The sequence below is a fragment of the Poecilia mexicana genome, unplaced genomic scaffold (genome assembly GCF_051168715.1).
Source record: "Poecilia mexicana isolate PSO_F unplaced genomic scaffold, ASM5116871v1 scaffold_22, whole genome shotgun sequence".
In the NCBI taxonomy this organism is placed as follows: Eukaryota; Metazoa; Chordata; class Actinopteri; order Cyprinodontiformes; family Poeciliidae; genus Poecilia; species Poecilia mexicana.
This window is the reverse complement of record NW_028263391.1, coordinates 19,066,289-19,084,267: the sequence shown is the minus strand read 5'-3', so window position 1 is coordinate 19,084,267 and position 17,979 is coordinate 19,066,289. Positions and strand designations below refer to the sequence as shown.

The 17,979-nt window shown below is 37.7% G+C and overlaps 1 protein-coding gene across 1 annotated transcript; it reads left to right on the top strand.

Annotated features, from left to right (window-relative positions):
• Positions 1–541: 541 nt before the first annotated feature.
• On the top strand, positions 542–16,146 carry gabra2a (gamma-aminobutyric acid type A receptor subunit alpha2a). The gene is made up of 9 exons (XM_088002613.1): positions 542–1,229; positions 5,131–5,243; positions 7,471–7,538; positions 9,977–10,197; positions 11,738–11,820; positions 11,971–12,114; positions 12,826–12,978; positions 14,581–14,783; positions 15,787–16,146. Exons 1-9 carry the CDS (start codon positions 1,162–1,164, stop codon positions 16,087–16,089), a joined length of 1,356 nt encoding a protein of 451 aa, XP_087858739.1. The 5' UTR covers positions 542–1,161; the 3' UTR covers positions 16,090–16,146.
• The last annotated feature ends 1,833 nt before the right edge of the window (positions 16,147–17,979 follow it).

Here is a 17,979-nt window from a genome sequence, read left to right as displayed (position 1 = left end):
AACCCTTCCAACTGCCTCTTTATAGAAATACAAAACACTGTTTATATGATACCATTTATATATAGATGTTCAAATTTTGAGTAAACTGAACAGGTGGAAGGTAAATTGGAAAACCTCTTTCATATTTTTTCTTCTCTCTCATGTATTCTTTCATTTGCATCTTCTTAACATGATGCTACTTTAATCTGCTTGTGGATACAACTACAAACTTGAAGATCTCACACTGCTAGAATGATATAAGGGCTTTATTGGGCTAAGATCCAGTACCATTGCATAATTTTTCAAATGCAGATGTGGCCACACAAATAATTCTTTGCACCGTAAATCATCTATGCGGTGAACATCCCGGATCTACATGTGTTATTTAAAAATATTTAGAAAAAATATTTCAACCCTCTGTGAAAAGTAAATAATTAGAGTAATCTTTCATTTAAAGTGCAGCATTTGCAGGATAGACAGACAAAGGTGATGTAATCCATCTGTATAATGAGTAACTCCATGGTCATCATTTTACCATTGGGGGGGTTGGGGGGAGGTTTATATGACTAATTCAGGATGAGTAAGAAGTTACAGTTGGGAGTTACTTCTATCATGAGAAAATTAGGCTAATGTGTGATGGATGTTTGATTTTTTTTAGCCTCCTGTCCTGTTCAGTCCGAGTTTCTTTTGTTTTTATTTACGGAAGTCATAATGACAATAAATGTTCCTTTTTTTCTAAAGTAATTTGCGTTACCCTCTTTTGTTCTGATGACATTTGCGGAAAAGAACGGGCTCAGATGTATTTCAGCGCTTTCCCTAATCCTGAACGGGCTTCGTCAGAGCAGAGGATGCTCACCGTGCGCAGCCGCGCGCTCTCACGCACAGACTTCGTCCGCCTCAGCAGGGAGCCTCTCTCCCCGCGCAGTTTTCGTTTTCAGCTTCGTTTGTTTGGAGGAGAGTCTGGCAGGATGGAAGCTCTCTGACCGCCTTCAGACCTACGCACATCTCCGCTGCGCGCATCACGGTTTCCCTTAGCAACGGCGGGCACACCTGTCGAGCTTCAGGTAGGCTTTCGGTTCCTGGCAGAGCTGCGTTGGGTTTCGAAATGTTGCGTGGAAATGAAGCGGGTTTAGGAGATCTCAACGCGCTCTGAAGCTTTTTCCTGATCTCCAGGCTCCAGTCATGAGAAGAGAAAGAAGCTCGCGTCCTCTGTCTGTGCTGGTCTGCTTCATCGCTCTGTGGCAAACACGGTAAGTTTCTGGCGGTAACCCATTGAGCGTTTTTTAATTAATCTGAATGGATTCTTGCCTGCATGTTGAGCACAGGAGCGTTTCAGTTATAGCAAGGTAAAGGACGTGGTTTCTTACACAGCTGGATATGTTTTTTTAATTTTTATTTTTTAGCTTCTCCGTGCGCCCAGAGCGCCGTGAGTTATTAGAAAATGACTCTTTAATCTCAGAGAACTGTCATGAAGCTCAAATCCCAGAACATCTAATAAAAGCGCTGGAAGAATTTGATGTGGGGAATTAAATCTCAAAACTTCCAGGAAATAGAGAATATGGAAATAGAGCTGGTTTAATCAGGCGACAGTTTATTTATTTTTTTTCTAAAGAAAAGTGAAAGATGCATGATACGTCTAAACAATGATTTCCAATACCTTGAAAATCCGATGTAGAAATTAATTTAACAATAATTATAAAAGCATAATTATGAAATGATTATACACTTATAATCATTTAAATTACTCATCTAATCCTTGCCTTTTAAATAATCACACATTACAGAAAACTATGCACAACCCAACCAAGTCTAACATAGATTCATGTTGTAACTTTAAGACAGTTGTCATTCACATCAGTTTGTGCTCCTTTGGACAAGATCTGACAATGTTATGGGCAGCATTTTGTAGGAAGACTACCTCTCAAATTTTGGGTAACTCCACCAGTAAATTCACAAAAAACTACAGATTCCTGATCTGCACTCATCATCTTTGGAAAGAAAACTTTTTCGACTGCATTTCTAAGCCAAAGTATGATGAGAAAGTGATGACAAAGCACCAGCCTTTGGGTTTGATTTTGGTCACTGAAGTTACCATTGTAACAAAATTCAAAATGACACCAGGAGGAATAGCATATAACTCTCTTCTGAGTCACAAGTTTCGATTAAATATAAACTGCGTTAATGCTCCTTTCCCTTTGAGGCACATTAAGTTTGATGGAAGAATACTAAGTTGAGAAATCCATTTGAGGGCAACGAGCATCAGCTGCTACCCAATTCTCTCCCCTTATTTCATCATCTGAGGGACTTTTTCTTTCAGTTCGTCTTGCTAAAAGTCAACACTTTATGCAGCGCCAAACTGAAACCTTGTTCATTGTTTTTTTTTACAGATTGGATACATTCAGAGCTACATTGTTTAAGATCATCTCAAGAAAGCCAGACAGATCTAATATATATATATATATATATATATATATATATATATATATATATATATATATATATATATATATATATATATATTAATAAGAAACCTTTTGTAAATGCAAACCTTTTGCAAATATTACTCATTGTGAGTGGATGATGACAAGGGTTAGACTCCATTTCAACTTAATATGTTAAAAGGAGGAAGGACTGGGTAGGTTTAATTAATAAAAACTCACATTTTCTCTTTGGTGGTGGATATGTACCAAAGACTTGCTAAGTAACCTAGCTTTGATTCAGAGACACCTGCTAATTACAGAGCAATATTAAACTCCTCTTCTTTCCTAAACTTTTTTTTAAAAAATTGATGCCAATTGTTTCTGTGAAGATTAACCCTCTGATACGTGAGTGACTGACTATACAGTCTGCCATTCTTTTTGACCCGGGTTACAATCAATGTGTTTTTATGCTACTTTTGTCATTTTGATTAAATTGTATGTTTTGTATAATACTTTCTACTGTGTTTTATGTCACACAAGAGTTATTTCATGTTTGAAATATTTTCATTTTTCACTTTTTTAAACATTTTCAGAACAATTTGTAGAACATTTTAAAACAAAATGACAACAGCAACAATTTTACAACGATGATGAAATGTCAATAATGGACAATGTTAACATCCATTATGTGTGTGTGTGTGTGTGTGTGTGTGGGGGGGGGGGGGGGCTACAAAAGAGCACGTTTCTTGAAACTAGCTAGCTAACCAGGCTAGCTAACATTACAGTCTCTATTCTATTACACTCTGCGTATCACGTATGTGAGTGTGTGTATGTGTATGATTTATCCATCCATCCATCCATCCATCCATCCATCCATCCATCCATCCATCCATCCATCCATCCATCCATCCATCCATCCATCCATCCATCCATCCTCCTTTTATCTGGGGTCGGGTCGCGGGGTCAGCAGCCTAAGGAGGCTCAGAGTTCGCTCTCCCCAGCCATTTGTTCCAGCTCCTCTGGGGGAACCCATGGCGTTCCCAGATCAGCTGAGAAACATTGTCAGCGTGTCCTGGGTCATGATCTCATTCTTTCGGTCATGACCCAAAGCTTATGACCATAGACGAGGGTAGGAACTTAGATCAACTGTTAAATCAAGAGCTTCGCTTTTTGGCTCAGCTCTCTCTTCACCACGACAGAGCGGTACAGCACATGTTTCACTGCAGACGCTGCACCAATCTGCTCGTCGATCTTCTGCTCCATTTTTCCCTCATTGGTGAACAAGATCCTGAGATACTTGAACTCCTCCACTTGGGGCAGGACATCCTCCCGGACCCAAAGAAGGCACTCTATACTTTTCTGGCTCATTTATTGATGATTTAGATGATAAAACACATTGATAAGCAGGTTTTGCATGTCATTCAACACATTTTCTCTCTTGGTTTTCTCATCCAGGGTTTCAGACACGCACATACAAATAATAAAGATGCACAATAAAGTATAGGTGGTAATGTTAGCTAGTTGGTTAGTTAACTAGTGTTGGCTAACTTTGAAGAAGGCTAATATGTTGATTTCTGACATTAACGCTGTCACAGTACTCATGATTGACACACACAAACACATTTGTGAGGTAAAAAATAAAGACAATTCTTGCTTTGTAAAATAATATTATTCAGGGGTGACACTTAGGTCTCAGTGTGTTTGGTTCACAAAAAAAGTTTTCCTGACAGTCACAGTTGGTAAGAAACAAATATTCCCATTAAATTCCATAGGAAATGAATGCGGGTCATTTTGGACCCACTCACGGAAGAATGGGGTAGTGACATAAAACATGCTATTTCTTAAAATGTACAAAAGGTAAATTAAAAATTTGAATTGCATGACACCAGTAACATGTTTCTTGAGGAATACCTGGAATATGAAGTGATGAAAACTTTTCATTATACAGATATTGCAAAAAGATGACCTCCCCGGGTCAAAAAGGACCCAGTTATGCATCAGAGGGTTATGGTGGAAAATCTGTTTGAATAGTTGGAGTCAGACTTTAGAGATTGCCATAGTACAGAAACACTATGGTGAAACAAAATGTATCCCTCAGCTTCAGATCTCAATGCTTTGCTTGAAACAATTGACACTCATGCTTTTCTATGCTTCAACATGCTGTTGCAATCAATAAAATCCTCTTTAAAAGCTGGTTAAGAACATTTTCCCTGATTAATTCATGTAAATAATAAATCCCCCTCAGCTCGTCCTCTTTTTAAAGCACGTTCAATGATATTGATGTCTTCACTACAAAAAAACATCAATATCTAATTGATTTATGTAAAATGTTATGAGGGAAAGTGTTGCTCGTCCTCATCAACAATTACAGCCAGGTAGAAATGTTTGTAGGACACCAGGCTTTGTGAAATTTCTGCCTGAGTGCATTGCATTTTGGTAAGAAGAGTCAGGAAATCATGGCTCAGTGTGTTGATAAAAATATTAAATACTTTATCACATCAGATTATTAGCGTAAAAATATTTGCCCTTTCAGCAGGTGAAATGTCAAAGGGTGCATGACCTGTCACATCAAATTTGGAAACAAATTATTTTACCGACATCCAGCTTTTTCTCACTTTAACAGCTTCAGCAACAGGACATTTGACATTTTGGCTGTTAAATTGGTGTTTACAGAATCCTGTTAAAATGTATGAGACTTACTCATGCATAAAGATATGTCCCTCCTATTTAGGTCGAGAGCAGTCTGTAATTCAACACAGAACTCCAAAGACATTGCAACGTTCACCAAAATCCTGGACAGTCTCCTGGATGGGTATGACAACAGACTCAGACCTGGCCTTGGAGGTAAGATGCAGGAAACTGAAGCAAGTAGCAAATCAAAGGAGCCAGACGGAAACTGGAGAAATTTCAAGTTAATATAACTCTTCTTTGGACCAAATGTAGCTTATGCATACCTTAGCATGATGCTTCCTCAGACATGCTTGATAGTTGATAGTGTTCTTTACTTTGAAAGAACTACATGGCTTTTTTTAAAAAAACAGTACAAACAAATAACCTTTAAATTGCCTGTTAATCAAACTTGTGTGGGAAAACATTTGGCTCGCTCATGTGGCCAGCTGTAACTTTTATACCCAAGTTTAATAGTCAAATGAGACAAAAACTGACCAAACTGGTTTTAGAATGAAAAAGTTAGGCTAACGTGAAGCTACTGGAATGGCGTTTCAAATTTTCTGGCTAAATCCGGTTGACAATTTGTAGACAGTCTCATGCAAAAAACACGTTGATGGCCAACATTCAACTTGGTAAGAGATACTATGTGTACACCAGAGAAAATGTACAATACATCTTTTTTTTTATGCACTCAGTTGTTTTGATCCATAAATGGTGGCAAATGTATAACAATTTTATCCTGAAAAAATGAGTCATTAAATGCCCAACATTTCTTTCTTTCTTTATTTTTTCATGACAATATCATCTCTGATGCAACAATTTCAGTTGAGAAGGATTTTGTGTCTTTGTTAACTTTGACTGAGATTAAGCCCATAGTGAAGAACACTCACTATGTTCTTCACTAATAAGAACAGCATTACTCATAAAAAAATAGTCTGCTTCTAGCTCTCAAGAAATGTCTCCCTAGTACAACACTCAATATTCAAATAATTTTATACTAAGATCAAATTTGTAATACAGATCAGAAACAGTATTTTGAATCTACTGATCTCAGTCACTGGGGACAAAAAGGACATTTTAGATGAAAATGTAAATTATGAGAGGATGCCTGTTGTGTGGTGGAAGAGCATGCTGCAGTTCATCCTCCTTTGCGCTACAATGAAAGGATCTGTGATACCGTCAGAAAATGCCTTTATGCCCCTGTCAGCTCTTTAGACAGCATTTTAAAAATAAATCTGCCTGCAGGTGAACCTATTGGGCTCTCTGCAGCTGTGAGTGTAATGAGCTACGCTTCTGTGTATCTGAAATCTGAATAATTTGTTCAGTGAGAACATCCGTCTGGGTTGGAAATAATAAAACACATTCGCAGGGGCTGGTGGACTTTGGGCCTGGAATGATTGAGCTCATTTGGTTCGAACAGTTTCTCTTATTGAACTCGATGTCTAAGATTTGATGCTCTGGAAACAGAAAAACAGAAAAACAGGGATAAATGAGGATCACTGACATGTCTCTGAAGGCAAAGAAAATTGGATTTAATGCATGGAGGCAACAGTTTAACTATTAGGTAGCGTGTAAAGACAATTGATAACGCCGGATTTTAGCTCGGGGTGTAACAGAAAAGACTGAAAATTTCATTTGCACACCACAATTTAGATTTAATTTTTGAAAAAAAAAAAAAGAAAAAACATGTAGAATTTACTTCCAATTTAAAATGATCCACTCCATTCTGTTAGTTTATTACCTACAATCCCAACACAATACATAAAGGTTGATGGTAGTAACATGAAAAAATTTAAGGCGTACGAGTAATTTAGCAAAGCACTGTATGACATTGACATTATTCTGGCAAGAAAATGAAAAACTGTGAAAGACTGTTCGTGTCGTAACATCTAAAAACACAATTTTGTTTAAAAAAAATCTAAGCAGTGTGATTGGACTATCAATCTGATTTTATCCAGACTGTCGGAGTCTTAATGTCACCTTAAGCACCACTATGGACTGATTGCAGTAATAAAACTTTTCTAATGCTGTGATCCTTAAAAGATTTATTTAATTTTGGCAACTGAAATTTCTCCTAACAAGGTTATATAGATGTAATAAAATGTCACACAAGTTTATAAAAGTGACTAACAATCCAGTGAAAATAGAGAGGAGAGTCCCACTGAGTCCTATCTGTGTCCTGACCGTATCTGTGGAGCAGTCCCGTCTCTTTGCCTGCGAGTTTGCCTGACTAAAATTCATGAGCTTTTTTTTTTTTTTACTTGTAGAACAATTTAGACTGTCTTTTGTGTTGTCTTGGGGGGGTTATTTTTGCTCAAGCTTTTGAATGCATGATGTATGGATGGTTGAAAACCTTTGGAACTTCGTTGTCTGAGAATTTTCAATTGTTTCCCCTTTCCAGACCGAGTGACAGAAGTAAAGACAAATGTCTACGTGACCAGTTTTGGACCAGTATCTGACACAGATATGGTAAGTCTTTCAACGCTAATATTGTACTATGAAACACATAGTTTTTTTTTTTTTTTTCACTTTTAATCATCACTAAAAGAGTCACAGGTATAAAACTAAACAGTGTGCCCAAGCAGAGTTAACTGCCTAAGGAAACTGTTAATTGTCTCTGTGGTGCAGGCCATAAAGAGTATCTGTGTCCTTTATTAGAACCGTCTTACCACAATCAACACAAGCTGTTGTTTGTCGAGAAATTCTGCTTTTGGTTCAAATAATCCACTGTAAATCTCCTGCCAGTCTTCCTGAGCCAGTTTGGATGTGATTATTCACATTCAGATAAAATCTTCCAGACTGAAACACAGACAGAGAGAGAGGTAGCTGCCTGTACTGCTGGTCCTGTTGCCATTGGAAACTCAGCCAATCCAATCAGAAGAGTGTCGACATGGCAAAGGTTAGAGTGTGTTATTAAAATGATATCTGAACATCAACCTCCATCCAGCTCTGGTACACAGCTGCTGATCTGTCATATATTAATATATGGCCGGTCATTATTGTTAACCAGTTGCAAACCTGCTGCGTGGTTTCGTCTAAGCCTGACACAAACAAACAGATTTGTTTCCAGTCGGATGCAGCATTTCATTCAAATTTGTCAAATGTTTATTTGGTTTTCTGTCAAGGCCCTCTGGAGATCTTCGCTCCTCAGAGACTTAGAATTTCAGGGATGCAGATTTTATTCACAAAGTTCCACTCATCCCAACACTTTTGAATGGCTTCCTGGAATGAAATGTAAGAATTGGTGCATTTCAACAAGTGAAAACATGAAATATCTTAGATTCAGATTCTAGCAGTGATTTCAAGTATATTCATTTTTTGTGATTTGACTGATAACATGATTTTAAACTAATGCTGAAAGTTACTTGGCTTCAAGTCAGGGAGACCCTTCACTTTGCAGTTCTATTTCATAAAAATGCATAAAAGCCATCCTTCCTGCCTTAAGAGCCTTTCTTTTTGCTTTCCGCTACAATCTGAGCCCATTCTCTGAGCCCACCTGGTTCTCCTCAAATATTTAAGTGACACAGAGCACAAAGATGGAAGTGGCTGTGTTCGAGGCTGCACCTTCAAAGGAAGAAGAGTGTCTCATATTTAATACATGCCCATGTCTCCATCAAAATTGCAGCAGATAATTACACTCCAGCACTGTGTGTATTTCCTCTCTGTGTCTCTGATAGTTGCGCTCTGATACACATCCTTCAGATTGGATGCTCCCCCGCTGATCTTTCTGCATGATTGTTTGTGGATGTTTGTCTTCGCTGGTTTATTTGAGCTCATCAAAAAGCAGACATGCAGAGTTGCTTTGGAAAGCTAACCAGGAAATTGCTGCATTTTCTCAGTGACACAGGGATGCCTCTGCTAATTACATAGCTGAGGCTCTGTGGAAAACAATGCATGTTAAATGTATACTTACAATATATACACTGAAGAGAGGAGAGCTGTGTGGTTGGGGGATATTTTTTCATCTCAGTGAACAACTGTGAACATGCTCAGTCATCTCTAAGAAAACAAAAATGCCTTCAGTATTTGAATTGGTAGCAGATGATTTAGAGGCAAAATCTTGTTTATCTGATGATAACACATACTTTGCCAACTGTGTAATACCATCTGAACTCATCTTTCCATTAAAACCTCATTTTGTAGTATTATTTCAGACTGGAGAACTAGTTGTACACAACCATGTATAAAAGAAAAAGTCAGAAATTTAAGGTAATATTTTAAAATCAAGACTCTCAAAGCTGCATAAAACAACCAACACCTCTGACTGTGGGGACAGTTTTGTACCGAAGTTTGTCTCTGAAAGTTACTGCTGGATCCGATGGACCCATTTGAAAACACAGTTAGTTCCTGCTGAAGTACTGTGGACTAATAAGAGGAAACAGAGCGAACTGGAGAAGCTTCCACTCAGATGGAGGGGAAGGTCTCTGTGATTTTGATGCAAACCTGGGATGGCACTCGCCTCAGGCATCAGCTGGATCTGACACTGACAGATGTGGCTGGACCCACCCAGGTGTCACACGCCGTCAAGCTGCGATCTCACGATGAGCTCAGTCATGACAGAACCGGACAGGAAGGACATTATCAACATTATAAGATCAGGGTGTAGTTTGTTATTTTGGGTCAAAGTGGACCATCTATAAATTCTAAAAGGGTTTTAAAAATCCATGTTACTAAAAATGTCTACTTTTTTTTGCATAACTGTTGAAAAAATATGAAAATTATTAGATTGTTTTCAGGAACATAGTTGCAAACCTTTCAGTTTAAACTGAATGAGATCCAGCATGTTTGTCAGGCTTCTTGACATTTTGCTGCTATTGCTAAACTGTTTCATTATGCAGGTCTTCTTTTGTTGGTCGCTCAGAATATTGTGCCTCAGTAAAACCCAATTGCCTCTGCGCTTCTTTCAGGAATACACAGTGGATGTCTTCTTCCGTCAAAGCTGGTTGGATGAACGGCTGAAGTTCCATGGACCAATGAACACCCTTCCTCTCAACAATCTGATGGCCAGTAAGATTTGGACCCCTGACACATTCTTTCACAATGGCAAGAAATCTGTGGCCCACAACATGACCATGCCCAACAAACTTCTGCGGATCATGGAGAATGGAACGCTGCTCTACACCATGAGGTACCTGGCTTTTCACCTCTGTTTTTCTATTTGAAGATGTAAGTTACAAGCTTTTCATTAGGGTAGAATTGTCTTTGATGGAGTGTTGGTGGTGAGCTGCTTCTACATTAAAGTCAGTCTCCTACAACTGTGACACGTATTGCCACGCTTTGTGTTTTGAGATTATTCTTCCCAGGTACATTAATGTACTAATTCCAAATGTTAAGGGAGATTTGAGAGCACAATGCAACATGCAACTTTTCTGTGCAAAATATTTTCAAGAATTGTTTGTCATCTTATTGCTCTGATACAATTTCATCTGGAACAAATTTTAGATTTTTGACTGCGTTCAGATTGAAATTAGTGAAAGTGCATGGTATTTACACTTACAGGTCATTGCTGATGTTGCTCTGCTCTGGCATTGTGTTGCATCCCAAAACTCCTGATTTTGTAGACATAGACACACTCGATTCATTCATGTGTTGCATTTCTTAAATTCCAACAGTGGACTTAGATTTTTACTCTTTTTTTTATTTTATTTTGGTGTAGTTTCTGATCCATAAAGCATACATATATTTTATCAAAATGGCTTTCCTTAGTCATATTTTATGCACTAAAAGCACAATCTTGCTTGTTGATCTTGGAGGAAGTATCCCAGTGAGAACGAGTTGTTTGCTCAGACAGACTCCATCTGTTTGCCAAAGGCATCTACTGACCTTAAAGGTGGCAACAGATCTGGATTCTTTCAGTCTGATAGCTAATTTAAGGACTTCACCCATCAGCTTGTAGCTTCACTTCAGTTATCTTCCACCTAATTTGCTTGTTTCCTAGCAACTGCAGATGTTTATCTATACCAGGGGTCCCCAAACGACGGCCCACCTCCACATTTGGTCCGGCCCCCTGAACAATACCAGAGAGCATTCAGATTTTTTTTTTTTTGTCATTTATTGTATTTTCCGGTTTATTTGTGGATTTTTCTTCAACCACCAGGGGGCTCTTTAGCAGGAAGTGTGTCCTGTAAACTGTGGGTGCCTGTAAGTAGCAACTTATACTTCAAAACGAGCCTTTATGTTAACATATGAGAAATCAATATATTATAGTTATATTCCCTCAATGGAATATATACTAGTTAGTCCCAGTGACCGTTTCACTTATGGTTTTTGCCCATGTGCTTTCTGGGTAAAAATCGATCGAGAAACGCACCCCCCCCCCGGCCACCCGTCAACAATTTCAGGCCCCCCACCAGGGAAGGGAAAAGTTATGTGGCCCTCACAGGAAAAAGTTTGGGGACCACTGACCTATACCATCTCATACTTGGGCTCCACAATGACAAGATCTCGTTAAAACGTAACATATTTTGAAGTTATATTTAGTTATCTTTGTGGACCCATCATTGTACCACACTTCATAAGTTTACATATCTACATTACACTGCAATCTTTTCTACAGTCAGTCAGTTGCAATTTCATTATGAATCCCAGTGATATTAGGATACATGTCTTCTGATGTACGACACAAACTTCCTAATGTGTTTTATTAAGATATTTATGTTTTTTGCCAGGTTAACAGTTCAAGCTGAGTGTCCCATGCATCTGGAGGACTTCCCCATGGACTCACATTCATGTCCTCTTAAGTTTGGCAGCTGTAAGTGTTAAAATCTGCAGAATTAGACTCAATAGAATAAATGGACAGATGGACGGACGGACAGATGGATGGATGGATTTTCAGTCTTTGGTTTTTGGTGATTAGAAATGACTGGTTTGTTGGTTCCTGTTTGTATTACCCCTGCTTCAGATGCCTACACAAAGACAGAGGTAACTTACATCTGGACAAGAAATGCCTCCCAGTCAGTAGACGTAGCAGATGATGGGTCCAGGCTCAACCAGTACGACTTGGTTGGACAGACTGTTGGAAAGGAGACCATTAAATCCAGCACTGGTAGGCACCTAATCAGACAAACAAAGACTACCAAAGACACTCAAACTGGTGACTCCTACATTGGTTTCTGTAGAACTGGGAACACAACGTCTGATCTTTTATGGTCTGGTCTTTTATACACTACAAATTCAGGTAAATAATGTAATTCAGAAACATTCTTTAATCAAACTTTTATGTTTTGGGCAGCACAATTTATTCACCAGTTCATCCTTGGCATTCATTTCATACAGATTTATGTACCAAATATTTTTTGTATACTCATCCAGCAGCCAGTGTGGGTGGACCACATTGTGGGAGGAAAAGTGATCTCCATACCATATCTTCATTTGCGTTGGAGGTCTTTCGCTTTCAGATTTCACAGTTACTCAAGTGTTTTTTTTTTTTTTATCCACTCTCTTTCAATGGGATTAAATCGACTTCTTTTCAAGTGTTGTAGCAAACAAGAAGAATGAAAGCTGGAGATAATCCCAATATGTATTTAACTCAGCAGGCAGAAAATAGCCCTGTCAGTTTTCTGCAAACCGTAGTCATAAATGGAGCAAATACTCCAAGGAGTAAAGATCAAATACAACATTTGTATTCTTGTGAATACAAGTATAGCAAAACCAGGTGATAATCAATAAATGATAACCATCTTCTGCATGATTATCCTCTTTATTCTTCACATAAATATATTATTATGTAAAGCGAACCTGTTCCTATGACTCTCAGGCGAATACACAGTGATGACGGCTCATTTCCACCTAAAGCGGAAGATTGGATACTTTGTGATCCAGACGTATCTGCCCTGCATCATGACAGTCATCCTATCCCAGGTTTCCTTCTGGCTCAACCGGGAATCAGTGCCTGCTAGAACTGTGTTTGGTGAGTATTTGAGATTTTGAATCTGTTTTTTAAGTGAAATAAAAGATTTAAAGATTGCAAACACATTGGAGATCTCGACCATCAAAAGACGTGAAAAAAAAAAAAGTCAAAATCAGATTAATTCAAGATCTTAATGTCTGCATTGCTTTACAAATCTTGGTGATTCTGAATCAAAAGCAAAGGAGATGTAGAGGCTTAAACCCTATTTAATTTCTTCCTAAAAATTTGAACGTGCACGGCTATATGCAGAGTGTGAACATGAAAGAGAAAGCACATTAAAACCTTTTACAACCGTGTCTCCACAAGAGTGTGCACAGCAGGGAAGCAGAACAGCAGCAGCTGCAGTCGTTGTCTGAATCTCAACACCAACTATTCAGATAAAGGTTTGAGTGTTAGCTCACTTCACTTGTGGAAATGTCAATTTTCCACTTAATATTTTCAAATTTTATGGATGTAAACTACAGAAAACTAGACTTGAGAAATAAATGCAGACAACATTCAATTCCATGGCATTTCATTTATCTTGAGTAAATGGTTCTTATTTGTGTATAAAGTAACTACATCCACATTGGAATATAAATATCTGGATGTGTGTGTGTGTGTGTGTGTGCGTGTGTGTGTGTATTTATATCAGTTCATTACATCACTGAGTTTTTAATGAAAGCAAATAAAAATATGTTTTCATATGAGTATTTCCTTTATATAAAAAAGCTATACAAATCAACTTAGTCTTACATGAAAAATATAATGGTCCTCATTCTGAAGTCATGCGTTACTTTATTGACCCATCAAGATAGCTCCAAAAGTGCATCAATGACTCATTCCAGCGGATAAAAGAGAATCTAGAACAACATTATACTGTCAGTGTTGTCATTTGTTGCAAAAATTCATTTGAGACTTTCAAGCTTGACCAAAAAGATAAACGTAAAGAAATAAAAGTCAAATAACATTTTGATTACCTCCAAGATTTAGAAAAAAATGTTCAGTGGACTGACAAGACAAAAGTGAAATATTTTGGAAGGTATATGGCCTGTCACATCTGACATAAAATTTAGAAAGCATTTCAGAAAATAACATATTACAGCTAAATATGGTGTGAAGGTTTTGTTTTGTTTTGTTTTGTTATGATTTTTTACAGAACCTGGACAACTTCCAAAAATTGATGAAGCCATAAACCTTAAGATAAGGGAGCATGACAATTTGATCCGCGGCACACCACCAACTTCACCTCTAAATGACTTCCCGAAGTACTCCCTGATCAGATGTGCCTGTCTGTTTTGGGACTTATTCCAGTGACTTCTTTATTATTTATATACATGTTTAAACCCTTATTTAGTGAATTAAACTCTTCTTAGGATCTTTTTTTTTTTTCAAAACATTTCCTGGCCAAGATGGACAGCAGCACAGAAACAAAGTTGCAGCTGTGAAACATTAAAAATTGTGCACTATAAGAATGAAACATGACATGGATGATATGTTGGTGTTTGGTTACACAGATTTAGAAACACTCTGGGTCTTCTGTGTTGGGATTTTGGGTCTATATTTTCCGAGTGAATTGCCAGAGACAACATAATAAAATACTCATTTTATATTTCTTTTCAGGAGTGACCACTGTTCTCACAATGACAACCCTGAGTATCAGTGCCCGTAACTCTCTGCCAAAGGTGGCCTACGCTACTGCCATGGACTGGTTCATCGCAGTCTGCTATGCATTTGTCTTTTCTGCTCTCATTGAGTTTGCCACTGTTAACTACTTCACCAAGCGAGGCTGGGCTTGGGATGGAAAAAGTATTGTCAACGACAAGGTAAGTACATTCATATGAAAAAAATGTGGACACCCCATTAAATGTCTTGTGTTATTTCATTTGTTTACTCAGTGATGTTTAAAAGGGCTCTAGAGTGCAACCAAATTTCTAAAATAATCTGAGGTAGCGCCAGTCCAACCAGTCGTGGCAAGAAATAATAATAATCAAGGAAAGTTTCAATGTGGTTCAAAAACAGACACATTACACCCATATTGTAGTCAGAATCAATCATAGAGAGTGTGTGTGTGTGTGTGTGTGGGGGGGGGGGAGGGGGGCTTCTTAAAGAGACAGGGGCCCAGTTTCAAGGTGTCAAATTTCAATTCAATTATCTTTGATATTTACAGCATTTTTGTAACATCTGAAGGTAACATAGTTACTTGACTGTGCTATAAAATAGCACAATATGCCTGGAAAGTACATGATATTGCCCCTTTCACATCCTGCAGACTGTTATTGGGTTGAGCTTTCTTGCAAAACACATCTCAGCATGTTGGCAGATGTTTTAAATGTCCATTACTTGCAATCCTTTTTCCTGGAGAGTGGAATGACTCATTTCAAATTCTTTTCAGACCATTTTAAACTCCTTTCCAGGAGTGTTTTTCCATGGTGTTCAATGTCACTTCAATAATCAAAGTAAATACCTGAGCTTTAATTAGGACAAATCAATTTCAAAATACTAGATAACAATAATCAACCTAAGTAAATTTCATGTGATTGCATTTATGTACCTTTTTTTTAAGTTTTAGGTGCGGAGGTGTCCTTTTATAAATGTTTTAGAAGTGCTTTATTTTGGTTTAAATTTTTTAGTTATGCAACTTAACCTTCTAGTTTTACAGCATTAAACTAGAAGATTAAATTTTGATTGCATTGAAAAACAAAAAAAAAGCATCAAATCAAGACAAAAAAAATTCAAGTCCAATCTCTTGTATTCATTAATAAATAAGTAACATACCTTTTTTTCATAAATTTTTAAATTTCTTCAACTGTTTTAATCTACCTGCAGAAAAAGGAAGCGACTGTCAAGAGGGAGAAGAACACCTACGCCGTAGCTGTGGCAAACTACAAGCCCAACATCACGAAAGACTCAACACTGCCCACCATCTCCAAGTGCACTCTGAACGAGCCCAACAAGATCACAGGAGGAACGAAGCCCGAGCAGAACAAGAAAACCTTCAACAGCGTCAGCATTATCGACCGCATCTCCCGTATTATGTTCCCTGTGTTGTTTGGCTCCTTCAACCTAGTCTATTGGGCCACTTACCTGAATAGAGAAAAAGTAATCAAGGATCTGGATCCAGCTAAATGAGCAGCAAGGGCCCAGCACAACAACACGCCACATATTTAGGACAACAACGCTTAATTACAGCTGCTTTGGTCACATAAACCTACCTTCTCTCATTACTGGACACAGTTTTCAGTCAGTATAGAGACACATTTCTAAATTAGTATAGAGCACACCAAATTGTCATTAAATCTTTTATTAAATATATGTTATGATGGAATCCTATAAAATACAGTATAAACCAGGATAACTGAAATGCTGCAGGGTATAGAGTTCTGCAGTTCCCCTCAGGTTCAAAGAGGCGTTTTCTCTTCACCTTTACTAAGTTTACAAAAGCTCTTGTAAAAATTACTGTCCACAAGCAGGTTGTGGACAGTAATTTTATTGGAACCAATCAGCAGAAAGATGAGGCAATCAGATGTTTATGATATCAGGTGAGCTGTGCAGTTTATGGGAATGAGCATTCCAAGAAAAAGTACTACACTAATCACAAATATCTGATTTTTTTTTTCCCCAAATACTGTGTAAACACACTCAGACATATAGATTGATAGAAAGTTTAGCCCAAATATTTACATAGACTGTGTGAAAGGAAGCTGGATGGAGGCTCAGTTGTTAACACAGGTTTTGATGCCCAGCCTAAGTTTTTTTATGCATGGAGTTTGCATGTTCTCCCTGTGCATGGATGGGTTCTCCCTGGGTACTCCAGCTTCCCTCCACATTCCAAAAACATGACTGGTGAATTGGTTACTCTAAATAGCCCTTATAAATGTGTGTGTTTGTGTGTTATTTGTCCTGTTTATCTCTGTGTTGCCCCGTGATGGACTGGTGACTTCTCCAGGGTGTACATCAATCCAGCTCGATGACTCCTATCCGGATCCTGCAAGGATAGGTGTACCCAAATATACTATTATATATAATAATTTTTTTCTCACTGTCTCAACAAAATTTCTTGTTTTTGATCAGTTTAGATCTGTAGCACCAACGTAGCACCAATTCTATAATGCTGATTCGCAACAAATGCTGTCACAAGGCACTTTACAAAATAGACAAATGCCAATGATTGATAGAAATATGAAGTCGATTCAATCTAATCGCATAGACAGACTTAAAGTTAACTACAATAACTGTTTGATCCTACAAAAACAAAGCAGTAAAGTTCAGTTTAGGTCAATTGGTAAAACGTTTTCTCAAATATCTCAAGTCAAAACTCAAAAAGCAAACTAAAAAGTTCACAGTGTGCTAATACACTCAGTGACAAAAATCCTAACTAGTGGAGACATGCTTTTGTCTGATGAACACTAAATGGAAAGATGGCCAAGGATCAAAATGTCCATTATTACATCTGGAAGAAAAGAGGGAATGGTAGCGGAGGAAAATAGTATTATGTGGGAATATTGATGCAAAATCTCAAGATATCAGCCAGGAAGTAAAAGTTTGGGTGCAAATGGGCCTGACAAAGAGGCAATGACTGAGTCATGTTTCCAAATTAATCATAAAGTGTCTTAAGTAGAAAAAGTTACTGATTTGGAGTGTTCATTACAAAGCCTTGATTTCAATCACTTAGAAGATTCATGGCCAGAGCTAAAAGGTGTGTATGAGCAACGTGGCTTATGAACCTGGCTCAGTTACACCGGTTCTGTCAGGAAGAATTATAACACAATATCATAAGAAACATTTTTTTTTACATATTCACGTTTAAAAGACGATAATTATAACAAACATAAAAATATAAATTCCCTCTTTATACTGTCTTACTTGTAATTCAAGAATCTTACAAATATAAATTGTGTTGCTTTTTCTAACTGACCTGAAATAAGAACTTTACTTAGATTTTATATCAGTGAGAACAAAATGTTATATGTTTTTTATACGGTACATTTAAATATCTGGTTGCAACTGTAATTTGGTCCA

Excerpts from the sequence above, each read along its gene's own strand:
- gabra2a (XM_088002613.1), top strand. The coding sequence starts at position 1,162 with ATGAGAAGAGAAAGAAGCTCGCGTCCTCTGTCTGTGCTGGTCTGCTTC. Across the intron at positions 5,244-7,470 it reads ACTCAGACCTGGCCTTGGAG|ACCGAGTGACAGAAGTAAAG; the intron begins GTAAGATGCAGG and ends TCCCCTTTCCAG. Across the intron at positions 10,198-11,737 it reads ACGCTGCTCTACACCATGAG|GTTAACAGTTCAAGCTGAGT; the intron begins GTACCTGGCTTT and ends GTTTTTTGCCAG.